This window comes from Silurus aristotelis (genome assembly GCF_946808225.1).
Source record: "Silurus aristotelis genome assembly, chromosome: 17".
Taxonomy (NCBI): domain Eukaryota; kingdom Metazoa; phylum Chordata; class Actinopteri; order Siluriformes; family Siluridae; genus Silurus; species Silurus aristotelis.
The window spans coordinates 9,481,356-9,496,950 of record NC_139590.1 but is presented as its reverse complement, the minus strand read 5'-3'; the positions used below and the strand labels follow the sequence as shown (position 1 = coordinate 9,496,950).

General features: G+C 39.5%; 1 protein-coding gene across 2 annotated transcripts in view; it reads left to right on the top strand.

Annotated features, from left to right (window-relative positions):
• mvp (major vault protein) overlaps positions 1-14,109 on the top strand; it is a 17,662-nt gene extending 3,553 nt beyond the window's left edge. Inside the window, exons 2-17 of one of the 2 annotated variants that reach the window (XM_083565614.1) lie at positions 243-406; positions 1,406-1,601; positions 1,760-1,883; positions 2,952-3,083; positions 3,538-3,632; positions 3,992-4,228; positions 4,509-4,634; positions 5,339-5,539; positions 6,156-6,391; positions 8,230-8,427; positions 9,058-9,202; positions 9,362-9,573; positions 10,092-10,208; positions 11,854-11,980; positions 12,359-12,547; positions 13,605-14,109. In XM_083565614.1, the coding sequence (XP_083421740.1) occupies positions 246-406; positions 1,406-1,601; positions 1,760-1,883; positions 2,952-3,083; positions 3,538-3,632; positions 3,992-4,228; positions 4,509-4,634; positions 5,339-5,539; positions 6,156-6,391; positions 8,230-8,427; positions 9,058-9,202; positions 9,362-9,573; positions 10,092-10,208; positions 11,854-11,980; positions 12,359-12,547; positions 13,605-13,727 (2,619 nt within the window). In that variant the 5' untranslated portion in view covers positions 243-245 and the 3' untranslated portion in view covers positions 13,728-14,109. Of the gene's footprint in view, positions 407-1,405; positions 1,602-1,759; positions 1,884-2,951; positions 3,084-3,537; positions 3,633-3,991; positions 4,229-4,508; positions 4,635-5,338; positions 5,540-6,155; positions 6,392-8,229; positions 8,428-9,057; positions 9,203-9,361; positions 9,574-10,091; positions 10,209-11,853; positions 11,981-12,358; positions 12,548-13,604 lie in introns of both variants that reach the window. The other variant, XM_083565615.1, reaches the window with a different exon arrangement.
• The last annotated feature ends 1,486 nt before the right edge of the window (positions 14,110-15,595 follow it).

Genomic DNA, 15,595 nt, shown 5'->3' with positions numbered 1-15,595 from the left:
GAACCATTTTGTGAGTGCATCATGAGCTTATCATGTGTTAATGTGTCATTGTGGACATTTAGTGTAGTTTTAGCTGATGTAATTAACCCATGGCTATTGTTTGCATTTTATATATACTAAAGCATATACTGGCTTATAATCAGCATACAATTTTTTTCGCTGAGCATTTTATCACTGATTGATTGCTGACACATAATTGACTACACAATCAATAACAACCCTTCTGTCCCTATTACTCTTAGATCATGTCTAAGAGAACTGCAGGTCACATAGAGCACAACGATCTGACTGATGCTTCAATCATCAGGATTCCTCCACACCACTACATCCATGTCTTGGATCAGAACACCAACATTGCTCGGGTTGAGGTCGGACCCCTCACCTACATCCGCCAGGACAATGAGAGGTAAACACACACCTGCTGTGTAAAAATGTTTTTGTTTTAAAAAGCGCACGAGAATTGTTGAGGCACACATGGTAGAAATACAGAGCCTTACTTAGATCTATGATTATAATAGGTTTATAAACAAAGATGTCCCAAATGTACATGTTCTTATCCTTTCAGATGTTTCCACAGAGTAATAATAAAAAAAAAAAAAAAGGTTTGTGATCTTAATAGGAATAAACGCATTTCCTTAGTGAAATCCTGAAATTCAGCCATGTGTTCGGCCACTCTCTCACTCCTGTCAGCCACATTGATGAAGCACCTTGTCCGCTGCATCTGCCAAATTCCATAAATGTAAATGTAACTAATCAAGGAGTCATAAGTGTAAAACTGTATGTAAAAGATATTTCTTGTAAAGGAGTGTTCTCATTTATTTACCGGAATTTTCGTTTTTTCAAATTTGACTTTCATGAAAAAAAATCTTTGTGTAAATAAACGTGTGGTGATTGTTAGTTGGGTTTAGATTTCCATTGATGCAGTGGGTGGGATTGTGGCATCACAGATCCATGTGGATCCATGTGGATGCAATTTTGCATTTATTAAAAAATTAATTTAAACGAAGCCTTGAGGGGAACCAAAATCAAGAAGAAACACATCCTCATCTGGCTCTATGTAAATAATTTCACTTCTAGAATTTATTTATTAAAATTGAGGGTGGTAAAAGTGCATCAATAGAAACTCCCAGTTCCCTTTGTGTTCCCTAGTTTCCTTTTATTTTATTAAAATCTGGATTACTTTTAGCTTGGTTTAAATGGTATTTATTTTCTTTTTTAGTGTTAAGACCAGGTAGTTGGACAGATTCATACGCTAAAGGCTTTCTTCTTAAAACCTTGATAGATTTTTGTTAATTTTATTAGGCCATGTGTATATTGACGAGAGAATTGCTCATATAGAATAGTCTCATGGCCTTTTATTTCCTAATGTGCTGATTATATCTTCTTGCATTCTATTTCCTCTTAGGGTTCTCTTCTCCCCAACTCGTATGACCATGGTGCCCCCTCGCCATTACTGTGTGATTGTAAACCCAGTTGCTCGTGATGATGAGGGACAAGTTCTGTTTGACACCACAGGACAGGCTAAACTTCGCCATGCAGACCTGGAGATCCGTCTGACCCAGGATCCATTCCCCCTTTATCCTGGAGAAGAGATCCAGAAGGTGGGCTATTTCCTCCTCTTACATTACTTTATGAAAGAGTTTATATGTGAAGTGGATTTTGTCAGGTGGCTCAGCATTCTTTTTATTGTTCTACCTAAATAATTTAAAGCAGAATAGGAGCCCATTTATTCATTCTCATTCTTAATTCTGTTTATCAGGTAGTGACTCCACTGCAAATCGTGTATCCTGATACGGCCCTGAGGCTCCAGTCTCTTCTTGACTTTGAGGAGGAGAGTGGAGAGAAGAGAGTGGCTGGAGATGAATGGCTGTTTGAAGGACCAGGTGGGGTTTTTTTTTTATCAGTTTTTTTGTTTTTTATACCTTCATTTCTTTTCCTTCTCAAAGTAAATCCAGGATTCAGACTGCCATACTTTTACTTTATTTTTTATTTATTTATTTATTTTCCTTTTAACATATTTTAACAATTACAACACTCTTAAATTTCGAGTTTGACAATAAATTTTAAGTTATATTTAACTTATTACACACCCACAACATGTAACAGAAAGAAATAATGACAAATAAAACTTCGTTAAGTTAACATTGTGGTATGTGATGTTAAATGTTATGAAAAGTGATCTTAAAAGTATGTTGACTATGTTTGACATCTGTTCTTGGCCTTGTGACCAGAGATGGCAATAATCATATAAGTACAAATACTCATTACTATACTTAAGTAGATTGTTCTGGTATCAGTACTTCACTATTTGTTATTTTTAAACCAGACTCATTACTTTAGTTATAATCTATTTGGTGACATGATCAATATTTTTTATTTTCATTGCGCACAGTTTTCAGCCCATCAACCTATTTCTTGTCATTGTGCAGCTTTTCCAATCTATTTCCAACTGTAATTTCTATCATTTCCTGGCTAACACACACCACATACGCAGGCTAGTTTACAAAGCTAACAAGAAGCAAGGCAGAAAGCAAGACAGGGGGAGTCAGTGATGTAAACTTGACTGAGAACAGAGACATTCTTGATCACCTGATCATCATCTTTTCTTTGCTTGTGTTCTATATGGTGGTTGTTCAGCCTGGATACATTTATTAGATAATATTTTTTTATTATTATTTTATATCAATATATTAACATGATGTGAGGTCCAGTTACCAGCATGACACTTAAACAGGTAGTAATAATGGCTAATGTTTACTTAAGTACATGTCGGAGCCCAAACTTCTTTACTTTAATCTGAGTACAAAATATAGTCAGCACTTCAACTTTTACCAGAGTCTTTTAAAACATAAGTATCTGTACTTCTATTTGAGTAAAAGATATATATGTACTTTTGCCACCTCCGCTTGTGCACTTCCTCATGTTTTCTGGCCTCCATCACCATCTTTTAGGAACATACATCCCCAGGAAGGAGGTGGCCGTGCTGGAAACCATCAAAGCCACAGTGATTCGAGAGAACCAAGCTATTCGTCTTCGAGCTCGCAAAGAGGGTGTGGACCGCAGCGGAATTCGCAGAGTGACTGGTAAGTGTGTATTAAACACAGACACAAAAAACAGTGTATACATAAGCATGTGAAAGATTGCATTTCTGTTACTCGTTATTGTGCCACATAGATTTCCAAACAAGCACAAGTTCACAGGCATAAAGCACAGACACATGTTCACAGTAAACCAAATACAAGATTATTAAACCTATTTAAAGTCATTTTACTCAATTCTCACTTGAATATTCTTCTGTTTGCTTTTTTTGTAGAAAAAAAGAAAAATTATTTGCTGGAAGAATAGGAAAACGACAAGTTTGATATAAGAAAAAAATATAGTTGTAAAGACCTTATTTTTGGTTTGCTGTAATCTTTGAATGGGAAATCCTAAATCAATCTAACTATAGTCAAGAACATTATAATATAAAAAATTTTTTAAAGTAAAGAATGCAGCTGTCTGATTAGATCAGCATTAAATTGTACATGTGTGTCTTAGGTGAGGAGTGGCAGATCAGTAAAGTTGGAGCATACCTTCCTGGAGCGCATGAGGAAGTCATCGATATTGTGAATGCGTTTATCCTTACTGATAAGGTAACATTGTTTTTATTTTCATTGTGTTTATTATAGCACACTGTTTTTATACTCAGCTCTCTGTATCATGTTATTTAAAATTCAGTTCGGTTTTGCACTTGCTGCAGTGGTGACCACAGGGTTGTGTGGTTGTACTCTGAGCATCTGCATGTCTGCAGATTGATCTCAGCAGTGGCTTTTAAAAGACTCCCCTGAAGAGTGATTTTTTTTTTTGGCAATTATTTTACCAGACCATGTGAATAGTATAAACCACATGCATATCTAAAATTAAATTGTGAGGTCAAAATAAACGTTTCTACTTATTTCTTATACTTGACTCCTCATTTAATTTTAATCCGCGAACGCTCTTTTTCTGGCAGCGTGCCCTACATGTGCGTGCTCTGCGCCCATTTCGGGATGCAGGAGGCCGAGACAGAAGGACAGGGGAAGAGTGGCTGGTGACGGTGGCAGACAGAGAAGCACATATTCCCTCTGTGGCTGAGGAGATCGTTGGGGTGGTGGATGTGACGACGCTGAGCAGTAGGGAGTACTGTGTGATCCTGGACCCAGTCGGGCCAGATGGAAAGCCCCAGCTCGGACAGAAGAGAGTGGTGAAGGTAATAAGCTTTAGTGTTCTGAACATAGACGTGCAGATCTAAAAATTAGGATGGGGATGCAGGACAACAGGCTGGTGTTATAATGTTTGTATTCCATTTGTAGATTTTTATGTGCTTCTGATGTCCGCAACTATAAGTGTAATACTTAATATTATAAAGTGTAAATAAATATTGGTAAAATGCTAATTTTGCAAACTCATTTTCCTTGTAAAGCAATGATCATTTCAACATATGTAAATTATGCAAAATATGTAAATATACATGTCTTTGTGCCTTTCAGGGCGAGCGATCATTCTTTCTGCGTCCTGGTGAGCGTTTGGAGAATGGCATACAGGATGTCTACGTGCTGTCTGAAGAGGAAGGATTGGTGCTGCGTGCCGTGGAGGCCTTCGCTGATACAAAGGCGGTGAGACATAGAGCTGAATAAATAAATAGGGAAAATTAGGAAAGAAGGCAAAGTCTTTCTGCAGCATAGATTAAACGATCGTTAAAATTGTGTCTGTTCTTAAATGCACACTACTCGTTTGGCCAGAATTCTTTCTGCATGTTTAACTTTAGCTTCGCCTACACCCTACGAGCACAGCACACACCCTCGTTAAACATGCAGCATCAAATAGCCAGCCCTTTTAAAAATAAAAAATTAAGAAAAGCCAGTAGTGAATAAATTATTTTATTATGTTGTTGCTGAGACAAGAACAGACAGCATATATAACTAAATATTTGATACTGATTTGAAATAGAAATGAACCAGATTTCTTTGTATCTGATCCCATGGGGATCTGGGGATTCATTCATTAACCCTCATCTTTTTCTCCCTTCCCTTTTTATTAAATATCAAACCATTGAAACCTTTTTTCCCCAATCATTTACTCCTTAATCTTTTATCATTTGCTTGACATTGCGATTATTCTTTTGTGTATCATTTCTGTCTTGCCAATTGCTTTGGTCCACAAACATGTATACATTCCCATGCACACACAACTGTGTACACACATCCAGTGCCTGGTTGACGTGCAGCCATGTGCATCCCCTCCCATCTCTGGCCGTTGCATTTGCTCCCCTTCCTTTTTTCTCTCTCTCACCCCCTCTCTCCCCCTGTCTTTGCATCAGCAAGAGGAAGATGGAGAGGAAGAGGAGCAAGAGGGCAGCTCTAAAAAAGCAGGTGTTCAAAGACGCCCGGGAGACCGCTGGATGCTGCGTGGGCCGATCGAATACGTGCCGCCTGTTTCCGTCGAGGTTCTGCTGCGACGCCAGGCTATTCCACTGGATGAGAATGAAGGAATATACGTGCGCGACATCAAAACCGGCAAGGTCAGAATGTCTTGAGTATTTGTACAGGGAATTGCACAGTGATTGAGCTCTTTTCAAAAAAAGTGTGTGTGTAGGAGTCATATGATCCTGCAATAGAAGCATTTGTAGAAGTCCACACCCACAGAGGGCTTAAGTAATCCTGCTTGCAAAATATTTACAGAATAGTCAGATACAAACTGCTTTTCTCAAGAACATAAGCACTAACTATAGTGGATGTTAATAGCCTGTCATGAGCCAATGGAAAAAACACTAAGATTTAAACGCACTTAAATACACCTAAAGTCTGAGTCCCCTACTAGGAGCTGGAAACCACCTGTATGTACTGTACGTCCAGTAGAATTCAACTTTCCAACTGACATTTTTAACCTTGTTGAATACAATACCACATTTAGCATTTGTTTGCGTCACTGGCAAATGATGATTCATTTTATATAAAGATTTCTATGCTTGTTTATATAATTAGTCAATAGGAAATGTCAGCTGTTTTGAAATACCATATAGTGTAGAGAATACACCTTTCAAACTAAACTCTGTTGGAAATGTATGGAAACGGAAGAATTTATGTAAATTCTATGTAAAGTATATTTTCTTTTGTACCCCGTGGTTCTCTGTGCAGGTGCGGGCTGTGATTGGGCACAGCTACATGCTGACACATGATGAGGAGTTGTGGGAAAAGGAACTTCCTTCTAACGTGGAAAAGTTGCTTAACAGTTTGCGTGACCCCCTGGCCAGTCGCTCTGAACGTGGCAGTGAAGACCTTGCTGTCCCCAGAGACAAAACCAGAGTGGTGTCTTATCGCGTTCCCCACAATGCCGCAGCGCAGGTGTACGATTACAGAGAAAAGAAAGCCAGGTAATGATCCTTTATCTTAGAATCTTGTGCTTATTAACTTACTGAGGGATTTGGATGAGGTGCACATTGACATTATGTATATACTCCAGTCGCCATGGTGACCCAGACAGGACAAGGATGCATCTGCACTTGCATGTCGTTCGGAAAGCATTTTTTATTCATCTTAATTACAGATGTAAAACAAAGACTGTATAGGACAAAGACTGAATTCTTCTGAAATCTACTGTAACTGCATTTTACTCTGAATTAGATCATTTAAATAAATTGCTTCTTGGCCGCAAAGATGTCTGGTTCCACTCGGGTCCTTGTGCTGTGCATCAGATTCAGAAGCTGGCTTGCATGAGTGCTGCCAGCATTGTGGAAGGTCCACTTGTCAGTGCTTAGACCATACGCTGCACACTCCAACAAGTCAGTTTGTGTGGCTGTTGTTCCAGAGGGAAGCTTCTATTGAAGCTGGCTCACAAGAAAGCCTACAAACAGTTTGCTGAAGACAACATGTCCAAGAGCATGAATTACTGCAACCATGTCCTCTGATGAGTCTAAGATAAACTTGTTTGGCTCAGATGGTGTCCAGCATGTGTGGCGACACCCTGGTGAGGAATACCAAGACAGTGTTACGGTCAAGCCTGGTGGTGGTAGCATCATGGTCTGGGGCTGCATGAGTGCTGCTGGTACTGGGGAGCTGCAGTTCATTGAGGGAAACATGGATTTTAACATGTGACAATCTAAAGCAGAAGATTATGCCCGCCCTTCAGTAACTGGGCCGAACGGCAGTTTTTCTGCATAATAACGACCCCAAACACACTTTCAAGATGACAACTGCCTTGCTAAGGATACTGAAGGTGAAGGTGATTGAGTGGCCAAGTATGACTTTAGATCTGAACCCTATTGAACACCTGTGGGGCATCCTCAAGCAGAAGCGCTATTTGTCTAACATCCAGCAGCTCCGTTATGTCATTATGGAGGAGTGGAAGAGGATGTCAACAACCTGTGCAGCTCTGGTCAATTCCTTGCCCAGGAGGATTAAGGCAGTGATGAATAACAATAGTGCTCACTCAAAATATTGACACTTTGGACACGGTTTTGACATGTTCACTTTTGTTGCTATTTATTTTGAAAATAATTGCTGTATGTTTAGTAATTTTTAGAGGACAGTAAATATGTACTGCTATACAAGCTGCACATTGACTACTCTAAAGTATATAATTTTTTTTTTACCTCTATAGTATTGTCCCTCGGAAACAAAATGGTTGCTGAAATGTGAGGGGTGTACTCACTTTTGTGAGATACTGTATGTGTGTGTGTGTGTGTGTGTGTGTGTGTGTGCGTGTGTGTGTGTGTGCGTGCACGTGTGTGTGTGTGCGTGCACGTGTGTGTGTGTGCGTGCACGTGTGTGTGTGTGCGTGCACGTGTGTGTGTGTGTGCGTGCACGTGTGTGTGTGTGTGCGTGCACGTGTGTGTGTGTGTGCGTGCACGTGTGTGTGTGTGCGTGCACGTGTGTGTGTGCGTGCACGTGTGTGCGTGCACGTGTGTGTGTGTGCGTGTGCGTGCACGTGTGTGTGTGTGCGTGTGCGTGCACGTGTGTGTGTGTGCGTGTGCGTGCACGTGTGTGTGTGTGTGCGTGCACGTGGTATTCTAATGAACTGGCAGAACTTCCCATTCATGCTCTGTTCCCACTTGGCAGAGCTACTGATGGTGAACTAATGATGAATGTCCTTAGTCATTAAAACATTGTCAGTGTCATGTTCGACACACAGCTTTCAGAAAAACGTGATTTTTACCCACTAGCACTTTTCTTGCAAGATTTTTATTTTAAAACTTGTTCTCTTTTGTCTTAGAGTGGTGTTTGGGCCTGACTTGGTGATGCTGGGTCCTGATGAGCAGTTCACTATTCTGTCTCTGTCTGGAGAGAAACCGAAGCGAGCAAACGTCATTAAAGCCATCTGCCTGCTCCTCGGCCCTGACTTCTGCACGGACATCATCACCATAGAAACCGCTGATCACGCCCGTCTGCAGCTCCAGCTCGCCTATAATTGGTAAAATGTGCATGTCTGTCTGGCTATCTGTTTGTCTCTCTGTCTTTCTGCCTCACCCTCTTTCTGGAATATTCATTGTATGTCATTGTGTGTGAACATATGTATTATCACAAAAGGAAACTACTATAGTATACGATACTTATAATATATTGGCTATACTATACTTTTAATAAAAGTATATCATGTAAAATGCAGTTCACTGCACCAGGACTCTGTTCTTGTGGTTCTGATAAGAGGGTGAAGACATGACAGCCAGAATAACTGCAGTAATATATGAACAGCCTTGCGAGTTAAAAATAAATGTGTTGATGTGTTGCCAAGAAGTCTGAAAATACACTTTATAAATCTTTCACATTTCTGTAGAATCGATTTGCTGCAGTTTTATTTCCATACACTGCAAATGTGCACTATACAAGAAGTGAAACAACCATCGACACAAATGTATTCTTTAGATTCACATAAATATTTTTTGAAATAGCCCAATCAAAAAGATTGGTAGGTTTGCTACTATGTCTATCCCTGATATGACAGAATGGAGACAAATAAGGTCAAGTTTACCTCGCATGACTGCTTTTAATGATCTGTATATATTGGATATTAATTACATCATATTTTCTCCCTTATGCTCAGGCACTTTGAGATAAAGAACCAGTCAGACCCTGCACAAGCAGCAGCTCTCTTCTCAGTGCCTGACTTTGTGGGAGACGCCTGTAAAGCCATTGCATCTAGGATCAGAGGAGCTGTCGCTTCAGTACAGTTTGATGACTTCCACAAGGTGAATTTTCGATCTGCACTATCTTTGTTTATAATGTCAAGACACATTCTATCATCTGTTTTCCTATTTGCTTCTAGTCAGCATAAGAGTGCATAAGGGTTCTATTCATTGGGCCCACTCATTTTTCTTGTTTATCCTGATATGGTGTTTTTTCTGTAGAACTCTAACAGGATCATCTGCTCAGCCGTGTTCGGCTTCGACGAGAAGCTGTCGGTAAGATCAAATCTGCGCTTTAATCAGAATGGACTGGTGATCAGCAGCGTAGACATTCAGTCAGTGGAGCCAGTGGACCAGCGCACGCGTGATGCCCTGCAGAAGAGTGTCCAGCTCGCCATTGAGATCACCACCAACTCCCAGGAGGCCACTGCTCGGTCTGTACCATCTCTCACCTCTCATTTGCTTCAATGCTGAGTAACATTTGCTATTGTACTTTGGTTCTAGTTATGATTTTGTTCCATGTATGATTTTATCTGATGAAAAGTTCAGTACTGCAGTCCATCTGCTTGCACACCAGGCCTCTTGTTGGTACCTTATGCTAAATCTGTAATAAAAAGCATCTTATCACAGGTGTTCTGTTCTCCTGCCAATACTTTTAATGAAATTAATATGCTGACTAAGCAATCTGTGTGGTTCTGGCAGTCATCCCCTGTTTTTCTTCAGTATTCTCAAGTGAAATATATAAATTAATGAAACAGTGCATTGGGTGTGAAGGTTAACCGAAAGAATATTCCAAAGCACAATGCAGGCCATAAATTCTTCTCATCTCATATAAAGTAAATACATTTGTGTGTGTTTAGATAAGTAGAACTTTTTTTCATTTCTCAAAAATACAAGAATTAATTTGGTTTTACTTATTATCCACTTCTCTGTCTGTACTACTCTATCTCAGGCATGAGGCAGAGCGTCTGGAGCAGGAGGCACGGGGCAAACTGGAGAGGCAGAAGATCACAGACCAGGCAGAAGCTGAGAGAGCCAGGAGAGAGCTGCTAGAGCTGGAGGCACTCAGGTAAAATCTTGCTGTTCTTGCAGTGCAGCTTTGCCTAAGACGTTAGTGGCGGAGAATATGGTTGACTTAATTCCATTTACATGTCTGCTAAACGCTTTTCTAACTTGATTCAAGGTTAGAGGTATGAGGCTTGAGCAAAAAGAGTTAGAATTTTGTCATTGTTAAAGTTTATTTCTATAGAGCTTTTTTTTTTTTTTACAACGGACATTGCCTCAAAGCAGCTTTACAGAATTAAAGATTTTAGTGAATGATGTGTGTGTATCCCGGATAAGCAGCCTGGGGCGACTGGGGCAAGGAAAAACTCCCTTAGATGTTATGAGGAAGAAACCTTAAGAGGAACCAGACTCAAAAAGTGTGCGAGATTATGAGTAATGTTCTTTCTACAGTCTTATCCAGTCAGTTGATGTTATGGAACCAGGAGCTACGAAACAACTCATAAAATAGCTCAACATTTGTGATTAGCATAGATCCAACACCAGTTTCTCCATGCCAGAGCCTTTAAATATTCAAAGAGGTCCAATGTTCAACTCTACATGAAGTGAAATCCAAATGGCACTGGTACGTCTCTAGATGGTTCAGGATGATTGCGGGGTCGGCATCTACTTCTTTGAAGGTCCATAATCTTCATGAGGTGGGACACAACTGGAGCTGACGCAACCTTGGGATGCTAGTAAGATGGTATGTAGCATCCTGAAGATGTTGTCCGATAGGAATGCTGCTCAGGATGCAAAAACCTAGGGCGCTCCCAGAAAAGATTCCAATTATCAACAAAGAGTAGTTTGTGTTCTCGACACCATGACTGTAGCCATTCATTTAGTGCAAAAAGTCTACTGAACTTCTCAATTCCTCGCTGTTAAGTGGAAAGCGGTCCTGACACTATGATCCTCGTTGTGGGTGATGTGCAGAATACCGTCTTCACCAGGATCCTGAAGTCCCTTTTTTTTAAGATCTCAGTTAGCCTTAGCCTGGTGTTGTTCGTTCCGGCATTGAGGACAACAACTCCAAAGTTCTCGTTCAGGATTGCGGGTACCTGTGCAGCAACATCGAAAACACAACCACCAGGATAACAGTGAGTGTGTACCTTACCTTTGACTCGGGTGGCACAGTAATGCCAGACGATGGAATCTCCCAGGATCACTGTATCATGTACCATTTCGTGTTGAAGGACGAAGCGGTTCCGAGTTGAGATCTCAAAGGCCAATGGCGGTGGAGGCGGAGATGTCGGAGCAGAGAAACACGCGGAATTGAGACACACAACCAACATAGTGCTTATAATATCGGATAGATTTAAGATAAACTGTATGAGGCCATGTAATTAACGCTAGTGGTAGTCGGGCTAACGAGCTACAGGCACAACAAGTCAGGAAGACAAAAAACAATTGTTTAGGATTATTTAAGAGGGGGGAAAAAAAGATATAAAACTGTAAAGTTTAAAGTACTGTATAAAAACGGCGAACAAAACACAAACACGAAAACACGCAGCAAACAAGTCAAACACGGGATTCTACGTCCTTCCAAAGTGACAGTTATCCACATAATAGCATTTATAAATGTGTTAAAATCTGCTTATATATATTATGCATATGTGTTATGCATAGCTGGAAATACTGAACATAGTGTGACTAATTTGTTTGTGTGTGTGCAGTGCTGCGGTAGAGAGTACAGGAGCTGCCAAGGCAGAGGCTCAGTCCAGGGCAGAAGCAGCACGTATCCAGGGTGAGGCTGCTGTGGAAGAGGCCAGACTTAAAGCTGAGGCCCAGAAAATAGAAGCCGTATGTCTTTTTGTTTTTCCACTTTTTATCTTTTCATATTTGCTATTCTACATTATGTATCTTACCCGCACACTCACACAGTTTTACTCTCTAAAGAATACAGTCTATAGTGCTTATTGATAGCAGGCAGTGTTTCTTCTTGGTTAAATAATATCTTTGACAGCTTTCTCTCTCTCCTTTGCACTTCTCTCTATTTTAATAGGGCGCTAGAATGATTAATTAATTACCTCTTGTGTTATGCAGTCTCGCTACACCATGTTTCGCATTTCAAATTCAATGCTATATGTGTGCATTAAGAGAGCATGCAGTCCTGTGGGTCTATATATAATTTTATAATGTTTTAATCCACTCATCCTTCCTTTCACTAATCCTATTAAGGAAGCTGAACTGATGCGTTTAGCAAAAGCACGTGAGCAGGAGCTCCAGTATAAGAAGGAAATCGATCGCCTGGAGGTGGAGAAGCAACAGAAACTGTCTGAGATTGAAAGCAACCGTTTCAAACACCTGGTGGAGGCTATAGGCAGCGATACTCTGACAGACATGGCCAGAGCCGGACCAGAGCTACAGGTACACTTGACTATCTCACGTTCACAAACTGAGATAACTACTGAGTTAAGTGAAGCTGTTCAGCACCAACCATTGAATTGGTGAAAATTGACTTTCCACCATAGGCCAGGCTGAACTAGCGTGTATATATAAGAAGGCTTTTCAACAGGGAGAAATGTGCTAATAATATCAGACATAAATCAGTGCTTAAACCTCTTGCTTAAACCTCAATTTGGTATTTGGTTCAGCATTCTTTTAGTGTGACAATAAAAAATTACAAGTAAAATTATTTTATATTATTATTAGGACTATATTAGGATTATAAAACTGTCAATACTGTGCAAATTTTTAATTGCGATTAATCGCATGATTGTCATGAGTTAACTTTTTTAATTGCAACTTAATCACACATTTTTATCTGCTCTAAATGTACCCTAAATCAATTATTAAAGTTTTTTAATACTATAATGAACATGGGCATGGACAAATATTGATGCTTTATGTAAATGTATGTTTATTATTAGTAAAACCATAATCAACATAGAGCATGAAAACAAAAGATTCTTGTAAATGTTTAAGTAAATATGGTTTACATAAAATTACATAAATCATCAGGACACAAAACAGAGGTTTTGCTATGTTTTCACACGGAGGGTTTTAATTGCCAGATGTTTGCATCATGGAGGTTGAAGGTTTAAATTTCACCTCTTTTTTTATATATTTATTTATAGTTTTAATAAAAATGGTCAAACAGAAATGCGTGCTGAGTTGATCGTGTGTTAATAAAATGAATGCCGTTAAAATTAATTTGTGTTAACGCTTAACTGCATTAATTTTGACAGCCCTAATTGTTATATTATATTATATTATATTATAGTAAAATGTAGCGTAATGCTTAGACTAAAACACACAGAATATCTTAAACTTTGTACTCATGAAAAAACATTATAGATTGTATTTATTTATTCACTTATTTATATATTCATTCCTACATTTATGCATTTTATTATTTATACAATTTTTGCATTTCCTTAATCTTTTTCTATTTGCCTCTCCCTCTTTGTGTCTGTGTGTTCAGGTTAAACTGCTACAAGCTCTGGGTCTTAAAACAACCCTGATCACAGATGGCTCCTCTCCCATCAATCTGTTCACTACCGCCAATGGCCTGCTGGGGGCAATGAAGAGCCCTGAAGAGAAGTAAAATGCTCCCGAAACTGAAAAGAAAATAAGAACCTCTATACTCCAATTTCTTGAATAGAGTTTAACTTGGAATGCACTGCAAAGCCATTATTTGTTTGTTCTTAGTTTTTGGTTTGTTAGATACTGTTAGATATTGTTTCCTGTTTCTTTTCCTCTGACAAGTATCATTTGTAAGAGAAAATAGAATAGCAGGATTAATGCTATGCAATAGTAGGCTGGAATGTAGTCTATGCAACTATATTTTCGGTTATTATAATGTGCCTGACTTGACATGCCATTTCTGTTTCATTCAGATTCTCACCAAGGCCTTATATAACAATCTATCTTTGTATACCACCTGTGCATTTATAAGTATCAAATAAACTTAAAAATATAAATAAAAATTTTCCTGTGGTCTTTTCCTGTGATTGTTTAATCATTGCAAGCTGAACTGCTTATGGTTTGTGATGGTCAGCTGTCTCAGATGACTGCCATTTTATGATGAATTAAATGCGTTCTCTGGAAAGAGTAAAGCATATACAAAATAATTGAAATGGTAAACAATGAGGCCTATTCTGCAATGCTGTCACTGCAGAAGCAGCTGGTGTAACTATGAGCTTCATGTTGGCCTTCTTAGAAATGAGCTGATCCAGTACTAACAATATTAATGGCTTTAAAACCAAATGGTAAATAAACATAAAAAAAAACACATTTTCACTACTAACACTTTGCAACTAACTAAGGTAATGTGGCAAATGGCCTTAAATATCCACTCTAGACTGACTATCCCATGGCACCAAGATATTATCAACAAATCCTTTATATCCTGTAAGTTACAAGTTGGGGCCTCCTTTGATCCAACTTGTTTGTCCAGCACATCGAATAGATGCTCAGTTGGATTTAGATCTTGAGGCCAGGTAAATACCTTGGATTCTTGATCATGTTTCTCAAACCATAAATGAACTGTTTTTGCAATGAAGCAGGACACATTATCCTTCAATTATAAGTTGTACTTCAACATGAATGCCAGAACCCAAGTTTTCCCAGCAGAGCAATGCTGACTGGTGCCTTTGTAATGTGATGAATGTTATGGCTGATCAGTGTAGATTGTGCTACAAGTAGTAGCAACTGTATGTGGGCTATTCTCAGGATATCAGTGACAATGTATTGAATATTGAGTATATGACATGGTGTGAGTGATGCGATGCTGGTATAAATGTACAGCATGTAGTGCTGCAGTGGTGCTTTATTGGACAATCATTTATTCATCTTGTTGGTAAATTTGAAAGGTTTACAGTTAGACATTAGTGCACAATTTTTATCTTGTTGAAGTTCAATGTGAATACTTGGACTTGGTCATATTCTATTAATAGGTTAGAGACAGAATATATTATGCATAGCCACAGGTAAATAGACCAATGTTAGTACCCAGCCATTAGGGGGGCACAAGCCAGTGTACTCTTAGTGCCGGTCCCAAGCCCGGGTAAATGGGGAGGGTTGCGTTAGGAAGGGCATCCAGCGTAAAACATGTGCCAAATCAAATATGCGGATCACAAATGAGAATTTCATACCGGATCGGTCGAGGCCCGGGTTAACAACGACCGCCACAGGTATCGTTAGCCGACAGGGTACCCGTGGAAATTGGGCTACTGTTGGCCGAAGGAGGAGAAGGAGAGGAGGAAGGCGTCTACAGAGACGGCAGGAAAAGGAGCAGTGTAGGAGAGTAGAGGTTCGGGTTGGTACTTTAAATGTTGGTACTATGACGGGTAAAGGGAGAGAGATAGCTGATATGATGGAGAGGAGAAAGGTAGATGTGTTGTGTGTTCAGGAGACCAAGTGGAAAGGGAGTAAGGCCAGGAACATTGGAGGTGGGTTTAAACTGTTTTATCA